The sequence below is a fragment of the Marmota marmota genome, unplaced genomic scaffold (genome assembly GCF_001458135.2).
Source record: "Marmota marmota marmota unplaced genomic scaffold, marMar, whole genome shotgun sequence".
NCBI classification, from domain to species: Eukaryota; Metazoa; Chordata; class Mammalia; order Rodentia; family Sciuridae; genus Marmota; species Marmota marmota.
Genome location: NW_026000051.1, coordinates 6385452 through 6406229, shown reverse-complemented (window position 1 = coordinate 6406229; position 20778 = coordinate 6385452). Strand labels below are relative to the sequence as shown.

Here is a 20778-nt window from a genome sequence, read left to right as displayed (position 1 = left end):
TGGCAATATGTAAATCAATGGATGTGTAACTGATGTGATTCTACAATCTGTATTTGGGGTAAAAATGGGAGCTCATAACCCACTTGAATCAAAGTGTGAAATATGATATATCAAGAATTATGTAATGTTTTGAACAGCCAACAATAAAAAATTAAAAAAAAAAATAAAAATAAAAATCAATCCCCCCAAAAAAAAAAAAACAAGAGAAAATGTAATTAGATGTAGAAAATGACAATGGAATCAAGCTCAAGTTATAGAGCTAAAAAATTACAGGGCAATAAAGACATATTAGGGCAAATAAAAACTGAGAAAATTCATTCAAAGTACATATGAAAAAATACTTTGAAGAAAGTCAAATGAGAAGAAATACAAATAAACATCAAGTGTACAAGACAATATGAATAATTTCTTATATGAAATACAGAGAATTAAAAGGTTAAACCAAATCAATGCAAATAGTTTAGGCTTCGGCCTGCAAAACACTTTAGAGTGCAAAATACCTAATCACAAGTTTTCTTTAAAATCTACAAAATGTTTGATTTACTACCTCTACTTTTATCAAAAGTTATTAAACACTGCCAAGAAGCAGGAAACTGATCAATAATAAAAAAATAAATTAAATAATCAATCTATAGATGCAGATATAGAAATGATGAAAAATTAGAAGATAAGGCTATTAAAACAGGTATTATAACTAATCAAATATTTAAAGCAAACATACATAATGAAACAGAAACGGTGACACAAAACGGAAGCTCTACATATGAAAATATAACATCTGAAATAAACATGTTTGGGGATCTGATTAACAGCACATTGAATACTGAAAAAATAAAATATCAGTGAACCAAAGTTAAAAGCAATAGAATCAACCCAAGGGAAGGACAGAAAGAAAGCTTTAGGACTATAGATACTACTTAGTGGTAGAGTATTTACCCAGACTGTGTGTAAGGCCTTGGGTGTGAGCCCCAGTACCAAAGAAAATAAAATGAAAATTCAATTAAATTTATTATCTTCATTGGGCTTAAGGGATAATATAAAAGTCTAACAGTTTGAACCACAGACTCAAAAACATAAAAGTAAAGCAGGGATGGAAATAATGTTTGAGAAAATACTACCTGAAAAAATTTCAAGTTTGAGGAAATAATAAACACATATATCCAAGATAATCAACAAATCTAAGAAGAATAAACACACATACACATGCACACACACAATTAAAATCATAATCACACTGCTGAAACCAGTAATAATGCAGCCAAAAGAAAAAGGACATATTACAAGACAGAATTTTTCAGACTGCTGATCATAAATTGTACAAATAAAAAGACAATGAAAAAAAATCTTTAAACTGTAGAAAAAAGTGGACCAGAATCTTGTATATAGCCCAAAAATCTTTCAAAACTGAAAATGAAGTAAATAGAAAAAAAAATATGCAAAACAAAAACAAAACAAGCCAAGTGAATTCATTATTAAAATACTACATTACCAGAAATATTAAAGGAACCTTATGCAGAAGGAAGTAATAACAGATGACAACTCAATTCTACACTAAAAAATGAAGAATGGATATTACAAATAAGTTGGTAAATCTTAAGATTTTTTTTTGGAGACAAAGTCTTATTATGTCACCCCAGGCTAGCCTCAAATTGACAATACTCTTCCCTAGGCCTCCATACTAGTTGAGACTATAGACATGTGCCACCAAGCTGAGCTCATATGTAAACTCTTATTTTAATCTCATTTTCAAATTTCTTCAAAAGATAATTTTGGGTTGGGTACAGTGGTGCATGACTGTAATCCCAGCTACTCAAGAGTCTGAGGCAAGAAGATTTTAAGTCTGTTAAAGCCAACGTAAGTTAGCAAAGCTCTGTCTGAGTAAAATTAAAGAGTTAGGGAAGTAGCTCAGTGGTAGGGCACTTGCCTAGCAGTCCAGAGGCCCTGAGTTCAATCCCCAGTAATGGAAAAAAAAAAAAAAAGATAATTTACTTTAGCCATATTGAGGTTCATAACATGAATTGAAGGTATGTCAACAAGAGCAAAGAGGATGGTGTGTGCTATGTACCACTGTAAGAGTCATAAAAGTCACAGGAAATTAGGAAACATTTTGAACTGAAAGAAAACAAAAAATACAAATTATCAAAATCTGTGGAATGAAATTCGTAATGTTTAAAGGGAATTTTATACCTTTCTATTTTTATACTAGAAGAGAAAAAAGTTTTAAGATTTACAGTCCCAGGATCTATCCATTAGAAGAAAAAGAAAGCACAAATGAAACTCAAAGTTGGAGGAAGGGAACAATAAAAATAAGAGCAGAAATCAAAAAAAGAAAAAATAGACAAAGAATAGGGAAAAATTAATATCTCATTTACAACAAGATATCAAGGCCCAATAGAATGGTACAATAATGAAGTTAGGCATGGTGGCGTACTCCTATAATCCCAGGAACTCAGAAGATAAGAATAAAGATGGCAAGTTCAAAACCAGTCTCTGCAACTTAGGGAGGCCCTAAGCACCTTAGTAAGACCTTGACTCAAAATAAAAAATAAAGAGTTGGGGAGCTGGGGATGTGGCTCAGTGGTAATGTCCCCAGGGTTCAATCTCCAGTGTACAAAAAAAAAAAAGCGATAATGAAGTCAATATGATATTAACATAGAAGACACAGACCAAAAGAACAGAATCAGATTTAAACATATTTGACACATATTTGTGATAAAAATGACATGGCCTATTTAGCAAATTCTGTAAAAATCTCCTGAAATCAACATGGAAATTTTGACCTATATACTTCTCACCAAAATAAAAACAAATTCCAGATTGACCACAGATCTAAATGTAAAAGATAAAGTAAAATTTTGTTTTGTTTTTGTATCACGGATTAAACCCAGGGGCACTTCCACTAAGCTACATCCCCAATCCTTATTTTTTATTTTTAGCCAGGGTCTTGCTAAATTGCTGAGGCTGGTCTTGAACTTGGGATCTTCCTGCCTCAGACTCCACGTGTCTGGGATTACAGGTACATACCAGTGAGCCAAGGTCATTAGGTTTTTTTTTTTTTTTTTAAGAATTTTTTCATATTTATTTGTTAGTTTTCGGCGGACACAACATCTTTGTTTGTATGTGGTGCTGAGGATCGAACCTGGGCCGCACGCATGCCAGGCGAGCGCGCTACTGCTTGAGCCACATCCCCAGCCCCAGGTCATTAGGTTTTAATTTACATTTCCTTGATTAATAAAAATTTCTTTGCTGATCCATAATGGGAGGGGGTAGGGAATCATAAAGGAACTTTTGATTGTGCAGAGGGGAGTGAAGGGATGGGAGGGGAGGGTGGGAAAGGATGGGAAGGACAGTGGAATGAGATGGACTTTATTACCTACATACATGTATGATTATACTACCACTGTGACTGCACCATGTATAGCCAGAGAAAGAAGTTGTGCTCCACTTGTGTACAATGTGTCAAAATGCATTCTACTGTCATGTATAACTAATTAAATTTTAATTTTTTTCTTTGATTAAATTTTATTTGAATTAAAAAAAGTGAGAAAAATACTGATCCTTCAGATAATATAACTAAACAGACTAAATGTTTCAAAATCTGTCCAGTTCATGTGTGCACATAATTTTAAGAATGTTTTAATTTAAAAATTGGAAAAATAATAGCTATATAAATAAAAAATGAAAGAGTACTTACTAGCAAAATACAGAATGAAAAATGATAGGTCCTAGGGAAGTTTCCAAAATTAAAACTTGAGTTTATAACACATATAGAAAAATTCATGACTTTTTCAACATCCAGCAGTATTTAGTAACTTACATTTTTATTTTTAGTACATTAAAAATTTATCATCGTTATGGAACTGTTTTATCATGAAAAAAAAAAATCCAAGATTCACTTTTCACAAATGTACTAAAAAACAACTCCTCTCTTACTTTTGCCTGATTATGAATATTATATATAGAACTCTTAGATAGCTTAGAAAGTTGCAAAGAAAAAAATGAAAGACACTTGTAATTCTGCTGTAAAGAGGTAAACCTTTTAGACATTGGTAAATTTCTTGCTATTCCTTTTCTGTGCATATATGTATATAGACTTCTGACACATAATATAATTTTATTTACATACTTCCATAGTGAATTTTCACTTATCATAAGAATCTCCCTGTGTCACTAAAAATTCATTCTAAACAATTAAATTTCAGTAATATGCACATAATCTTTTTTTTTTTTTTGTACTGGGGATTGAACCCGTGGGTATTTTATCACTGAGCCTCATCCCCAGTCCTTTTTGTTATCTTATTTTGAGACAAGGTCTTGCACACAGCATAATTTAAATCATCATTTCCTCACTGAAAGATATTAGGATATTTACAAGCAAAGAATTCTATATGATAAATATATTTTAAAGTGAATTTTAAGCATAATTTCTTCACAATTCTTTACCTGATTATTACAATTACCAATAATAAGTGCATCAGCCAGAGACAACTGTCCCACAATCATGCCCTGCTCCAGCAATGGGGCTCCCATTTCAGCAAGGCGATTAGATGTGATAACAATGGTATTATCGTCATTTAACACCATTACAGGATCCGCCTAAAGAAAAAGCAAGAAGCTGATGGTGAGAAAAAGATCACTATAATAATTTATTTCTTCTTCTTGACATATATCCACAATAAAAAAACATACACCATACGGCCATTTGCTTATCCATAATTAGTAGTCTTTCTTTCCAAACACTGACCTCAATGAAAGCTGCCACTTCTTGAAGCACCAAGTTCCATTCCACTTGATCTTCAGTATTAAACCTGTGAGTATAATCCTCAATTTCATCTGACAATTCCTGATTTTAAAATACCACAAAGAAAAGAGGTTACTAAAAACACACATCATAAAAATACATAGCTATATTGTAACATTCTTGACAGAACATGATATAGTTCTCATAGAGGATATACACAGTTCCAATTATAATTGAAAACAACAAAAATTGCATGGTTTTTGCTTCAAAACATCAAAATGATACACACAAATAAGATCTTTATAGAGCTACAATGCCTATTTAGCACTACATCAACAAAAAATTTATTAATAGAAAAGTCTAAAGGGAAAAATTAATGAATTTTAATGTTAAATAATTTCTAATAACAAATTAGAATTAATTAATTAATTTGAAAAATACAGGGCTGGGATTGTGGCTCAACAGTGGAGCACTTGCCTAGCACATGCAAGGCACTGGGTTTGATCCTCAGCACCACATAAAAATAAATAAAATAAGGTATTGTGTCTAAACACACACACACACACATATAAAAAACATATAAAAATACATAGCTATATTATAACATATATACACACACACACACACACACATTTTAGTAGGTCATGCTTGAAAAACAACTATTAATATGCTGATGAAACCACTGGTAGTAAAGCAAGCTGAGTTTGGTATGCAAACTGTGAGTACTAAGTGCATCCTATATATATATATGTATGTGTATATGTGTGTGTGTTTTAAAATGCTTCCTGATATTATTTGGTTTTATATCATACTGTATTTTGGAAGGAGTATTATTAGTAACTGGAGGTAGAGGAAGACTGAGGAGGATTATACAGAGCTATTTCTGGTGGCTTTGTGAAAACTAGTAGGTCATACTTGAAAACCAAATATTAATATGCTGTTGAAACCACTGGTAGTAGAGCAAGCTGAGTTTGGTATGCAATAACTGTGGACTATGCAATAACTAAGTGGACCCTCAAGACAGTTAGCTTTTAAGCACCTGAGTGAATGAAGGACAGAGTGATACAGATAAACTAAAAAATTCATTCACAATACTGCTATAAAACTTTATAAATTTTTTTCAACCTAACCTTTCAATCATTTTCTCCTAAATAAAATATTTCAACTTTGTTTACATTTCTCAACAATCCACTGATGGGCTGTAAAAGTGTAAAACATACTGAAGGGACAAAAGAAAATAAGATAATTATCTAAGAGCAGTGTAAAGATGTTTAAAATAAGAAGAGAGGTGGGAAACTTTTATCATTACTTTTGTCAGAGGGTACTGTATTTTGAATGTTGTCACTAGATATATCAAAATTAGCTTAGGGGGTGGGAGTAGCTCTGTAGTACAGCACATGTTTATCATACATTTAGCCCTGGGTAAGATCTCCAGTACCATACATATGCACAAATTAGGTTAGCCTACGATATTGAGATTGAACCGGGGACCTCATGCAAGTGAGGCAAGTACTCCAGCACTGAACTATACCCTCGGAACTTTTTATTTTTTATTTTCAGACAGGGTGTCACTAAATTGCTGAGGTAGGCCTTGAACTTGTGATCTTTGTGCCCCAACCTCCCAAGAGCTAGGATTACAGGCATGCACCAGTACACCCAGTGTAAAATCCACTTTTAATAAAACTATTTGTATACAAATAGAGATTAGGATTTTTCTTATTTTAAAGGATGTTACCTTTACCAGATCCTTCACAACATCCATTTTGTTGAGAAGAAGACAAACTACTATGAATCTTGCATAGTATCGCAGTTTCTTGACTACTAACTCGGGTCTATGGCAGATAAATAGAAAAAAAAAGCTCATTAAATGAAAACAGAATACATGATTTTTAAAATTTTTAAACTTTATAATGATTTTAAAAAACTGTCATTTTTTTGGACAGTTACAAATATTGCCACATAGAACAACATGGCCTTTCAAACACAGTTCTTCATGATTCATTAAGTCATCATTCATGTATTTATGCATTCAACAAATATCTATTGAGAACGTAGGTGATTAAGGCACTCTGCAGAATGCTAAAAATACCATGATTAAAATACAGAGAGAGGAACAAAGCCCCTCCTTTACAGACCTTAGAGACAGAAAAGTACCTAAAATACAGAGGAGTCAGACACTTAAGGCACAGAAGAGTAAACAGGATGGCAAGAGGAACAGACTACTACTAGAGCCCACAGTACTGGGTCTTGGGTGAGAAAAGGATTCCTGGGGAAAGCAGTAAATGTTTAGGACTATAAAGAAGAGCAGAAGACTACAGGCAGGAAAAATATGAGATTATAGTAGTCTAGGAAGAACATTCTTGGTCCCATTTTTATGACATAAATCAACCAGCTTCTCATACTTACTGTTTATATGACAGGCCTTTTCCCACACTTCTACTTTCCATTATCTGTGACTTTTAATTTAAGTGAATTTTTTTTATGAGTAGTATATAGTGAGGTTCTTTTCTATCCACTTTGGACAATCTCTGCCTTGTACCTGATGTACCCAAACCATTTACATTTAATGTTGTCAGTGTTTTAGCTGGGTTTGTCAACTACCTTGCACATTGCTGTTCCCCATTTGCCCTCTCTGTTTTAGAGTTCCTCTTGTTCCTTTTAATTAATAAAGCATTTATAGTATTCCATTTTATATCCTCTATTGACTTCTTATTTATACCTCTTCTTTGTTATTGTACCTTCAGTGTTGCTAGGAGTAGCAATATGCACTAACTTACCAATATTGTACCTGTTCACACCCGACACTTCACACTTACCTCTTATCAATTCAAATGTGACATTTCCAACTTCTACTTCCTGCTTTCTATATCCCACACCAAAACTACAATAACCTTACAAGTGTACAATTTCATATATTTTTGACATTTTCCATAGTAAAAAAAAAATCTTTCATTCAGGAGTATTTAGAAATGTGAATACTAACTGACAAATGCATTGATTTTTTTTTTAAAGCTTTGTTTTTTTTTTTCTTATAATGGACTCACACCATCATTAGAAAATGTTTCCTAGAAAATGTATTGAATTTTTTTGTAGCAGACTGATTTTTCAATTTCACACAGTTTTCATATAGCTTGGAAATAATTTATTTTCTTATTGTTGTGTATAGTTTTATGCACACAGAATAAGTTCTCAAATTTCACTCAAACCTTCTTATAACTTTTCGTTTTAATATATAAATTATTAAATATGATATATCAAACTTTTCATGTACATTAGACCATTTATCAATTTCCCAATTTTTGGTTTATTATACTGTTTTAGTATTGGGCATATGCAAGTTAAGAATTTTTATATTATCTTGGGTTGTTGCTTTTATTTTTATACAATAAACTTCTACCCTTAATAATATTATATATTTATGTTAAATAAATATATAATTCACTAAAATTTCTTTTTCTTAGGAAATTTTTCATTTTCTCTTTTCTTTGCACTTAATGTTTCTAGAGAGTCTATAATTAACAGTATAATACTGTGTTTTTCTAAAAAATATACACTGAATATACACTGGTAATCTGTCATTAACTAGAAAGTTCTGATCACTTTCACTTACCATGATTACCACTGTATTTGAATTTGTGTTTATTATTTTGTGCTATACATTTTGGGAATTTTCTCCTTTCCTGCATGCTATTATACAATATATAAGTCCCTTTCTCCCTTCTATTTTTCCCAAATTCTCCTTATATTTTTAAAAATTCTTTTCTTAAAATTTTTATTAGTAAACTTTTCTTGACTCCATGCTTCTTCTAAACTATAAAAAGGATTTTATAAGAATGATTTAGTTCTTTATCCTTTTTCAGAATAAATCACGTTACATAGGATTTTATCCCCATTTTAACAACCCCAATCAGCCATTATCACAATGATCACTGTTTTACAAAGTCTTGTTTTAATAAGTAAGGGGGTACTGTTTTTCTCATGGATCCGTACTGCACACCATCCCTTTCTTCTAGCTCTAACTTTCCTCTTCCTTGCTCTTTTGCCACCACACCCCACCATCTCTTACAAAGTTGTCACAACACTAGTCACAATAAAGAGTGGACGACCCTCTTTCCTGAAACTGAGCTGTCCATTTGAAGGGATGACTAGTCTATGTTAGTCAGCATGTCTATGTGTTTTCAGACAGAAAGTATTTTAGGTTATCTAGCCTACCACCCTGTCAGAAATGGAATTCAAAACAAAAAGAAAATCAGGAGAAGGATGACATCAATTCCTACTTGAACTATTAATGACTAGCCCTTTAATTTTTGATAAAAATATAGGTTCTATGAATCTATATCACAGGTAATACAACCAGCAAATTTTCTATAAAGGGCCAAAAAATAACTATCTATCTATTTGTTATTTTTATCTGTTCTAATTAGTTGTACATGAAAGTAGAATGCATTTTGACACATCATACATAAATGGAGTATAACTTCTCATTCTTCTGGTTGTACATGAGTTATACCAGGTCATGTAATCATACAAAGATTCATTCTACTATCCTCCCTACTCCCATACCCCCTCCCCTCCTTTCACTCCCCTCTGTCTAATCCAAAGTATGTCTATTCTTTCTTAGCTGCCCCCATTTATTGTGAATTAGCATCCGCATATCAGAGAAAACATTTGGGCTTTGGTTCTTTGGAACTGGCTTATTTCACTTAGCATAATATTCTCCAGCTCCATCCATTTACCAGCAAATACCATAATTTCATTCTTCTTTAAGGCTAAGTAATATTCCATTGTGTATAAATACCACATTTTCTTTATCTATTATCTGTAGAAGAGCACCTAGGTTGGTTCCATAGTTTAGCTATTGTGAATGGAGCTGCTATAAACATTGATGTGGCTGCATCACTGCAGTAGGCTGATTTTAAGTCCTTCAGGTTTAAATCTAGGAGAGGGATAGCTGGGTCAAATGGTGGTTCCACTCTGAATTTTTCTGAGGAATCTCCAAACTGCATTCCATAGTGGTTGCACCAATCTGCAGTCCCACCAGCAACGTATGAGTGTACCTTTTTCCCCACATCCTTGCCAACATATATTGTTGCTTTTATTCTTTATAATAACCATTCTGACTGAAGTGAAATGAAATCTCAGTGTAGTTTTGATTTGCATTTCTCTAATTGCTAGAGATGTTGAACATTTTCCATATATTTGTTGATCCATTCTATTTCTTCTTTTGTGAAGTATCTGTTCAGTTCCTTAGCCCATTTATAGATTGGTTTTTTTTTTTTTTTGGTGTTAAGTTTTTTGAGTTCTTCATATATCCTGGAGATTAATGCTCCATCTGAGGTACATGCAGTAAAGATTTTCTCCCATTCAGTAGGCTCTCTCTTCACATTATTGACTGTTTCCTTTGCCATGAAGAAGGATTTTAGTTTGATTGCATTCCATTTATTGATTCTTGATTTTACTTCTTGCACTTTGGGGGTCTTGTGAAGGAAGTCAGTTCATGAGCTGACATGGTGAAGATTTGGGCCTACTTTTTCTCCTGTTAGGAACAGGGTCTCTGTTCTAGTGTCTAAGCCCTTGATCCACTTTGAGTTGAGTTTTGTGTAGGGTGAAAGACAGGGGTTTAATTTTATTTGGCTACATATGGATTTCCAGTTTTCCTAGCACCATTTGTTGAAGAGGCCATCTTTTATCCAATGTATGTTTTTGGTGCCTTTGTCTAGTATGAAATAACTGTATTTATGTGGGTTTGTCTCTGTATTTTCTATTCTGTAGCATTGGTCTATGTGTCTGTTTTGGTAGCAATACCATGCCATTTGTTACTACGGCTCAGCAGTATAATTTATGGTCTAGTGTTGTTAAGCCTCCTTAACAAAGCAATAGATTGCTTTGGCTATTCTGCGTCTCTTATTTTTCCAAATGAATTTCATGACTGTTTTTTCTATTTCTATGAAGAATGTTATGGGGAATTTAATAGGGATTGCATTAAATCTGCATAACGCTTTTGGTAGTATGGCCATTTTGACAACGTTAATTTTCCTATCCAAGAGCTTGGGAGATTTTTCTTTCTTCTAAGGTTTTCTTCTATTTTTTTCTTTAGTGTTCTGTAGTTTTCATTATAGAGATATTTCACCTTTTATTAGATTTCCAAATATTTTATGGTTTTTGAGGGTACTGTGAATGGGGTAGTTTTCCTAATTTTTCTTTCAGTGGATTTTCTTTCACTGATATATAGGAACACATTTGATTTATGGGTATTGATTTTTATATCCTACTACTTTGCTGAATTCATTTACTAGTTCTATTAAGTTTTCTGGTGGAACATTTTCAGTCTTATAAATATAGAATCATGTTGTCAGCCAATAGTGATACTTCGAGTTTTTCTTTTCCTATTTGTATCCATTTAATTTCTTTCTTCTAATTGCTCTGGCTAGAGTTTCAAGATGTTGAATAAGAGTGGTGAAAGAGGGCATCTTTTTGTCTTTTTCTAGTTCTTTAGAGGGAATGCTTTCAATTTTTCTCCATTTAGAAATGATGTTGGCCTTAGGTTTAGCATATATAGCTTTTATAATGTTGAAGTATGTTCCTATTATCCTTTAGTTTTTCTAGGGTTTTGAGAATAAAAGGGTGCTGTATTTTGTCAAATGTTTTTCCTCATCTATTGAAATGATCATATGATTCTTGTCTTTAAATCTATTGATGAGATGAATTATGTTTATTGATTTCCACATGGACCTTGCATCCCTGGGATGAGCCCTACTTGATCATGATGCACTCCAGATAGTGACTATTTAAAGCTTTGCAGGCCATATATGGCATTTCTTGTACATTTATATTTTTATTTTTTTCAATTTTGTAAAGTGTGATAGCATTTCTAAGTTGTCAGGAGGTAGAAAAATCAGACAAGCAGACCTAGTTTGCTGACCCCTACATTAAATGATCATATAGAAGCGAGTGGGTGACTCCATTCTCAAAAACACTGTGTAGAACTGCAGCAAAGCACAGATTAGATTCATCAATGCTATGCACTCATTTGTGTGAGAGGCCACCCCCCACTGCATCTGAAAACCAGAATCACATCCCACAGCCCTACTGGTGACTGCAGATGAAACCTTCACTGGAAAGGGCCACATCAAGTCCTCCTCATCATGGGTCCCACCCTATGAAGTGCCAAAGCCTTTTACTTTAGATTCATGTTTCTTATTTAAAAAAAAAGAAAAGAAACTTCAATACTGTCACCCCTAATGTTAAAATCATGTTGTTCTTAACTAACTATGGATTCCAGAGTTCCAGTTTTGTCCAGCCTGCCAGGCCTACTACTTGTAAGATGTGGACTCTTTAACTTCACATTTATCTGGAGTGTCTGTTCCTCCAGGTGGCTCCTTGCAACATTTCTCCACATCTCCTGTGGGCTCAGATACACCACCACCTCCACATCTAACTCTGCCCAGGTGCAGATTTGGCCATTTACAAAAGTCAGGGCTTGCGGCTCCCAGAATGAGTGACTATGTGATAATATCTCCTCTCCTAAGCAGGATGGCAACAGAGTGGGATGTTCTGAGAGCTGCCTAAGCTTAGTGACAGACCCTCACCTCGGTGAGTGCTGGAACATTGGCCTCCATATAATCCTTAGGTGCTGAGGCAGTGCAGGAAAAACTTATTTCTTTTGCAGGGGGAAGATTTTTGCCTTTTAAACGAATTGTAAAATTCTGGAAAGCCTTTTTTTTAAAAAAAAAAAAAAAACACCTTTATTTTACTTATTATTTTTTTAATGTGGTGCCAGGGCTCGAACCCAGTGCCTCACGCATATTAGGCAAGCCCTCTACCACTGAGCCACAACACCAGCACTCATGGAAAGCCTTTTTATTTGGTTTAATCTAGTGGCTGCTGATCTCACTTTTAGTTAGCAGCTGTTGCTGATCGCTACCTTAACTGGTACCCTTGCCCCTGTAAACTAAGAAACAACCTTGCAAGTGAACAAAGCCCTTCCTAAGCACACAGAACAAGGTCAAGGTTTTACATGCAAGATTGTCCTTTGATTCTAATTTGTTGGTCTAAAGCAAGAAATGTGGTCATTCTGGTTCCAAATACTCCTAGCTCTGCTAGATAATGTATTGCTCTAGAGGCAGCAAAAGAAAATAATTCAGATGTGATATTTGCTATTAAGTAGAAAATGACTGCAATAAATCAACCTGTTGGGTGTTAAGCCACAGGGCTCAAGGCCAATTTCCATTTTGGCACATAAGAAAATTCAGAAAAGTAAATTACACAAGGTCTATTGCTATTGCTTAAAATAACTCTCTGCTTATATGTATTTTTTTAAATACTTATTTTTTAGTTGTAACTGGACATTATTTTTTATTTATTTATTTATTTTGAGAGAGAGAGAGAGAGAGAGAGAGAGAGAGAGAGAGAGAGAGAATTTTTTAAATATTTTATTTTTTTAGTTTTCGGTGGACCCAACATCTTTATTTGTATGTGGTGCTGAGGATCGAACCCAGCGCTGCGCGCATGCCAGGCAAGCGCACTACCGCTTGAGCCATATCCCCAGCCCCTTATTTATTTATTTTTATGTGGTGCCGAGGATCAAACCCAGGACCTCACATGAGGTAGGCGAGTGCTCTACCGCTGAGCCACAATCCCAGCCCCTGTATTTTTAATTCTAATAAAATGTTACACAGCCCTTTTGCATATTTTAGAGGTACAATTTAAATTAAGAATTTAATTTAAGACAAGAATTAAGACAAATGGGACTGGGGATGTAGTTCAGTGGTACAGCACTTGCCTCACCTGCATGAGGTCTAAAGTACAATAGAAATAAAGACAATAGATCATGAATACAAAAAAAAATACAAAAACAAAAACAAAAACATTGGAAAAAATATACCTGTAGAACTGTAGTATGTAAATATGTAAAAAATATTTATAAAAAATATGTAAATCACAGCATAAGAAAACCTGAAAGAAACGTAACTGATGGAACTTCAATACGGGATGAAATAAAGGGATGGCAAAAAGACACCAAGAGGCAAACTGAAGTACTTATTTGAAACATCTAGTCTTTCTAGTGTTTAGAAGTGCACAAGGTATGTTAAAAGTAGGGGTGGTAAATAAAGGATTTTGTAGATATCTTGCTAAAATTCATAATGAAATACTGTCTTTTGGAGATGAAATGATCAAAACACTTCTCTAAGTAGTACATATTATATTTGTGCTGGTTTAGGGAGGAAGAAGGAAAAGAAAATGCAAAGGGCTTCATAACAATGTATTTTCTGTGCAGCAAGGTTGGCCATTGTCCCTTAAAAAAAAAAAAAAAAGAAAAAGAAAAGAAAGAAGAAAAGACATCAGGAGAAAATATAGAATTCAGCATCTACAAATCATACTGTATCAACCAAACTCCCCTAGACCAGTCCAAACAAGATATGCAAGGAAATAGAGGGGATTTATCAGACTGGGCTTTCCAAAAAACACTGCTGTTCAGCAGTGTTTAAGTTTAAACAATAGTCAACCACAAAAGTTTAACAACAGTCAAACACAAAGCTGTTTAACAATAGTCAAACCACAAAGTTTGTTTAACAATAGTCAACCACAAAGCTGCTCTAGAAAAATATATCAAAACTGTGTTTTCTTCTATTGCTAAGAAGATATAATCTTTTCACTACATAACCACCATGAGTCCTTTTGCTGGAAGTAGAGAGAACACACAAACATTCTGAACCTGAACTTTCTCCTCCAACAACTCTTGGAATATTAGCAACAAAGACCTTCCAGATCCTTGATTTCATCCACAATTCCATTCTTGCCTAAACACTGTGATCCACCTATGTCCCAAATATGGCTACAACCCCAATAGAAGATAAAACTTTTGAAAGGGAACTAGCACACCTTCTTTTTTCTCTTTCACCCAAGTACTTGCCACAGTGCCAGATACAAAATTCTGCTCAATAGATTTCTACAAAACGGTGAATTCCATATGATTTTCTTTTTTAAATAGTGAAGCTATACAACTGTAAAAACAGTATTGGGTTTACAAAAGAAAATTCAAATGGCATCAGAACTCTTTTCTCTGGTCTTAGATAACCGTTGTCAACAGCCTTGTGAAAACATCAGAATTAAGACTACACAGGCTAAAAAGAACAAAGACTATTAGCTAAGGCTTACTTTGGAGTCAACTCTTTTCTAAGAAATCACTGTGACTTTTATCTCCTATAAAGGAATAACCCCAACCCTCCTTTGTGCTATGACCCGGCTCTGGAATTGTGACATACATTATAATATCTATATTATTGCTTTTAGGTGATATATACCCCTGCATGCTTTAGAAGGCCTGCTCCATAGCAGACAGTCAATAAAGCCTACTAAATGAATAAAAGTTATAAACAAATGTGTGCTTTTCTGTACAATTTCTACACAGACTATAGACTTTGATTGTCTTATCCTCATCTTTCTGAAAGCAGAGTAGATACATACCTGTCCTCTTTATTGACTTGAGAATAATAAGATCTTTGTCTAATAGCAGAATAGAAGGAGAAAGCCTCATTCAGATAGCTGGTCTCAGATGTGCGTAAGCTGTGAGAAAAAGAATATTATACATGACTGAAACTGAAGCTCCACACCATGATAAAGACTTATTCCATATTACTTATTTATCTACAGGGGATGGGAATGATGGTCCAAAATTTGAATCAGCAAGGCATAATCACACCATCCTTAAAATGTATAATAATAATAATAATAATAATACTCCCCAACCCACTCCCAAGATTTTTGGATGCCAATCAAAGTACACTTCTTTCTCACTCTGTGAAAAGACCCTCCAAACAACATTCTATCTGGTTATATCTGCTCCTAGAACCAGATCTTCCATGACGTTCCCCAAATTCATAGTTGCTTGAACACTGACCCACTTTAATTTTCTTCCTCACAAACTTAATTAAAGGAAAACTCACATTAATCTTCACTGGATGTTACTGAATTATGTTCTGAGCTTTAGTATTTCTAGTTTTACAAGGCACTTTTAAGAGCATATTCTATCCAAGAGAGTGATTTTGAGGGCAGGCATTTTGGGTGACACACCAAAATGTAGGAAAATGGACTTTGCTGTCTTTTCACTTATAAATGGTCAAAGTCATTTTTATTGTAAAATGATATCACTTCATGATAATGAGATTTAGATTCCTAAAAGGAATCTTCTTTCTTTGGCTCAAGGGTGAAACTGCAGAGATATTATTCCTCTGTGAATATAATCCAAAGTATTTTCATTTACCTCATGTAACCTTTCAAATATATCCTATAAGTATGCATTTTTAAAAGCATCCTTCAAAAAAATAATCACTCATTCATCATATATATGTTATGCTTCTTCACAGTATCACGACTTAGAAGAAGCCATAAGAACAATAAATTCATTCAGTACTAATCAAAAGTTCTTCCAAAACCTTGAGAACAAAACAGAACTTAAAAAAAAAAAAAAAAAGTCAAGGTCACACTCCTTAAAGTCTGACCAAATGAAATGTTACAACAGGAGCCCTTGAAGCAAGTACTACAATTTGTATTACGGAAGGCCATTTCATGATACTGTGTTGACTGATCTGTTCTGAACCAGATTCCATTCATAACTCAGTGTCTAGCAAGTGAGTAACTATGCAGACTCCTGCATGCTGTCTCCTCAGCAGGGCAACACTTGATTCTCACCGTTAGCAAGTCACTTACTAATAATGGTAGTATAGCTGCCCGATCTTGGAAGCGATTTCCCCTATTTGCCACCGCTTCAAGCCATACCGATTATCCAACACTTGTCTGTTTTATATGAGATAAGAAATAGAAATAACAGATTATAAATTTTAAATAACCAATTCAGTAAATTCAATGGGATAAAATACCAATCAGCAAAGCTCATGAATTTCTCATGAGATTTCAACATAATCATTCAACTAAAAAAAGAATTTGGTAAATATCTATTTCAAGTAAATTGAGATATAAAAAGAAACTGCTCTGAGCTATGCCCATGAAAACTGGAAGCAACATCCCCTCCCCACATAGCTCTGGCCATTAGACTTTAGGATGAAACCATGGACCATCCCACCCAAGTTAGAGTTAATCTAACATTCCAGATACAACATTGTGGTTAACAATCAGATAAGAACACCGCATTTTAGCTTGGGATGGTGGCACTTGCCTATAATCTTAGGAAGTGGGGAAGCTGAGGCAGGAGGATCACAAGATTTAGACTAGACTTGGCAATTTAGCAAGACCTTCAGGAACTTAGTGAGACCCTGTCTCCAAATTTAAAAGAATAATATGAATAAAGCTGGGGACGTAGCTCAGTGATAAAGTATCCCTGGGTTAGATTCCCAGTACAAAAACAACAACAACAAAACCAAAACCACTACATTTTAAAATCTTAAATAAACAGGGAAAAACTCCCTTTGCTTTGAATCATCAAAGTGAAATAAACTGTTTTAAAAATACCAAGATAAAAAACACTAGTTAGATAGTTAAAGGTCAAAACTGCAACAACGATAAAACAGGCCTACCCTCTCCCTTAACTATATAATTCCTTTACCGATGCTGCTGCTGGAACTTCCAGAGTTTGGTGTAAACATCAAAAGTTCTTCCAAAATAGGACTGCCACTGCTTCTGACCATATTGTGGCAAATCTCTGTAATAACAAAAAAGCATATATTAACTTTAAGTCTCTTCAGCTTTTTGGAAATTCTCTCCTGTGATGGTACAAACTGGATAGATTTAAAGTACTTGCATTTAGTTTTTTTTTTTTTTTAATTATAATTTTTGGAGCAAAAACTAGTTCTATGACAAAAGTCCAGGTCACTTTCTTTTCTAGTCACCCCATTACCTCTCACAGCTCATGCCCAGTGTCCTTCGCAGGAACCTCTCCCAGGAGGATCCAGCACTCTTCTCCTTCCCTCTCCCTTGGTGATCTTATTTATGCTCACGTACACACTGATAACTCCCAAATGCTCATCTTCAGCTAAGACTTCAGCAGTTTGAAAATGCAGCCTTAGAAGTGTTTTAGAAGTGAGTGTGTAGATAAATGGTTACAGTTCTCAACTCCACCATCCTCTTCTCATAAGAGAAATAGAATTCCTGTCCTTGGGGCTGGGGTTGTAGCTCAGAGGCAGAGCACATGCCTAGAATGTCTGAGGCCCTGGGTTCAATCCTCAGCACCACATAAAACTAAATAAGCAAAATAAAGGTACTGTGTCCATTTACAACTAAAAATATTTAAAAAAAAAAAAATCCCTGTCCTTGGGCTTGGTGACTTACAGTACATGCCCTTGAGAGACAAACATTTGCTAAACATGAACTGAGCTTGGCCATATTAACCTGCTTTGGTCAGTGAAATACAATTGCAAGTTATCTACTTCACATCTGAGGAAAAGATGAAGAGGAGTTTAAGATTCAACATTTTCACTCTACCCTTAACCTAAGATCGATTGCTCTTCAGTTTGAAACACAGAATGACACTTAATGGAGCCTCAGAACCACTGGCATCGTGTAGCTAACATGGGAGCTAGAAATAAATCTCTATTGAAATAAAGCATAAAATTTGGAGGTTGTTATAGCAACCTCAGTTAGGGAAAGCTACTACAGAAACTGGTAGCAGGATTAGGTTACTGCCATAACTCCTAACACAGGTGACACTGGCATTGGACTGAAGAAACTGCTACCAAAGACTGAAAAACAAGAACATATATAACACAGTGGTAAAATTACATTTGCCTGCAGTTACCTCAAAGGCAGGTAATGAGACTGAGAAACTGTGGATTTATACAAAGAAGTCAGGAAAATGTATGCAACTAGCCCCGGGTGCTATTAGTTGCACTTAACAAAATATAAGGAAAACAAATTCAACAAAGAACTGGCCGTGAGAAGTTGAAAAGGAAAAGGAAATCCACACACTCAAGAATTTTCAGGACTGAAACATACAATTACTAATGTTCAACTATAAGACACAATTGAGATTCGAGGTATAAATGCCCCTTAAGACTCAGCCTCATCCTCAGGGCAAAAGCCCTTCAGTTAAAGACTCTAACTGCAGGTGGCCCACCACATTCACATATTGGGACAGGACAGATCAGGGAAAACACTCCAAGGATTTGGCAGACTTGTAGAAGCCTGATAAGCTCAAGTACCTGTGATAAGGTCTAGAAGACAGAAAGAGATGTCTCAGAAACCATGGGCATAGCTATTGGTACATGGAACTAACTTGAATGAACCAGTCAACTACATTTCATGAGAGTTGTGCAGCTGAAAGTCACCTGCTCTATAAAGGGGCCATACCTATTCCCATCCTACTCTGAGTTGTCATCTCATTTTTATTGAAAAATGTTAATGAGTACTTAACAAACATATCCATCTTTATTTTAGTGGTTAATTCTTTTTCTTTTCTCTCCCTCCTCCCAGTACTAGAGATTGAACCCAGTCCTCATGCGTGCTAAGCCAATGATCTTCCACTGAGCCAATTTCTCAGACCTTTTAAATTTTTTTTAAAATTTTGATACAGGTTCTCTTAAATTTGCCAAGGCTGGCCTCAAACTTGCAATCATCCTGCCTCAGCCTCCCAAGTAGTTGGGAATATAGCCCTTTTCTGTCTTTTTAAATAAATCCATCCACACAATAGCATTGTCTTCTAAAAGACTTAAAGGTTTGATTTTCAAATTTAACACTCATAAAGACCAAACTGGGTTTCAGGCATGTTTAATGAATTATGTTTAAATGATTTTTCAAAATATGTCCTTTTTGACCAACATGGTAGAACTGCAAGTGATACCATAATTTTCCCTATGCTTATATATCAGATCTTTGTTTTATTCCACTAGTCTTTCTATTTTTTCCTCATCATTTTGTTAGTTAGCTTTATAATAAGTTAGCTTTATAATAAGTGTAGCATGTTTCTCTCTTTTTTTTAGGAGTACTTTGGCTATTCTTGGTTCCTTATATTTCCATATGAACGCAAATTTTAATATCAGCTTATCAAATTCTACAAAAAACCTTAATGAGTTCTAATGGGAACTGCACAGATCTAGAGGTCAATTTAAATAACTGACATTTTTCATAATTTTGAGTATCAACAGTAATTCATTCCATTTATGTTGAAAATATTGTTATTTTTCAAATTTGAAATTTTTTTCCATAAAGGTGTTATATTTCTTGGTTCACATTATTGAAAGGTATTATATTTTTGTGAAACATACCACTGAATTGTATACACGGAACTATATGGTATTTGAATAATACCTCAGCAAAACTGTCCTTTAAAAAATGAAATTAAAAAAAAGCAAAGCATGATCTCTGTTTTCTCTCCAGAATCTATATATAAAAAAATAAAAAGAGGTAGGCAATCAACAGATGAGAGATTTCAACAAATTTTTGGAAAAACAACATGTGATGAAGAAATACCATTGTTATATCAAGAAATGTCAATATTATTACTTCCTGTCACTCAAAATCCTGGCAGGAAATAGAGAGCACCCAAATGAGTCACTGAGAAGAGTTTAACAGAGGGAGAAGGGAAACCACCAGAATGCTGATGTGCCCTCAGGCCACTTTGCCACACCCGGTGCCAGCTGCAGCTAGGCAGCATTTAAGCAGTGAGCACAGAAAGCATCCATGCTGGCTCCCCCGGCCCTCCATGTCCTGCAGGTGCACAGCAGCCTGTTGATTCAGCCATGAAGGTCAATCTCTCAAGTTAATCAATGAGGCAAAAGGATAAAAGGTAGGTCTGGAGGGACAACCTCAAAACGTCTAGCCCTGTGATTCACAGAAGAGAGCAGAAAAGCTGGCACCTTAGAAAAACCGAAGAGGGAAGAGGAGCTAAAAAGAAGTTACAAAACATCAAAAGGAATTAAAATGTTTCAAACAAGGATCCAACTGAAGGAATACATAAGAACCATTTGCTGCTGGGCCCATATACAGTGTAATCCCTGCAATTTAGAGGGAAGGCAGGAGGATTCAGGGCTGCCTAGGTAATTTAGCAAGACCCTATCTCAAAATAAAAAAAAAAGAAAGGGTGGGGT

The 20778-nt window shown here is 34.6% G+C and overlaps 1 protein-coding gene across 7 annotated transcripts in view; it reads right to left on the bottom strand.

Moving 5' to 3' along the window:
* Scai (suppressor of cancer cell invasion) overlaps positions 1-20778 on the bottom strand; it is a 155581-nt gene that overhangs the window by 39273 nt on the left and 95530 nt on the right. For all 7 annotated transcript variants that reach the window (XR_007351182.1, XM_048813053.1, XM_015497726.2 and 4 more), the window contains 6 exons: positions 17304-17399; positions 16451-16537; positions 15209-15307; positions 6477-6573; positions 4745-4843; positions 4444-4596 (listed from right to left, as the gene is read on the bottom strand). Coding sequence is in view for 6 of the 7 variants with exons in the window: in XM_048813053.1 (XP_048669010.1) it covers positions 4444-4596; positions 4745-4843; positions 6477-6573; positions 15209-15307; positions 16451-16537; positions 17304-17399 (631 nt within the window). In the remaining variant the exon portion in view is untranslated. The remainder of the gene's footprint in view (positions 1-4443; positions 4597-4744; positions 4844-6476; positions 6574-15208; positions 15308-16450; positions 16538-17303; positions 17400-20778) is intronic.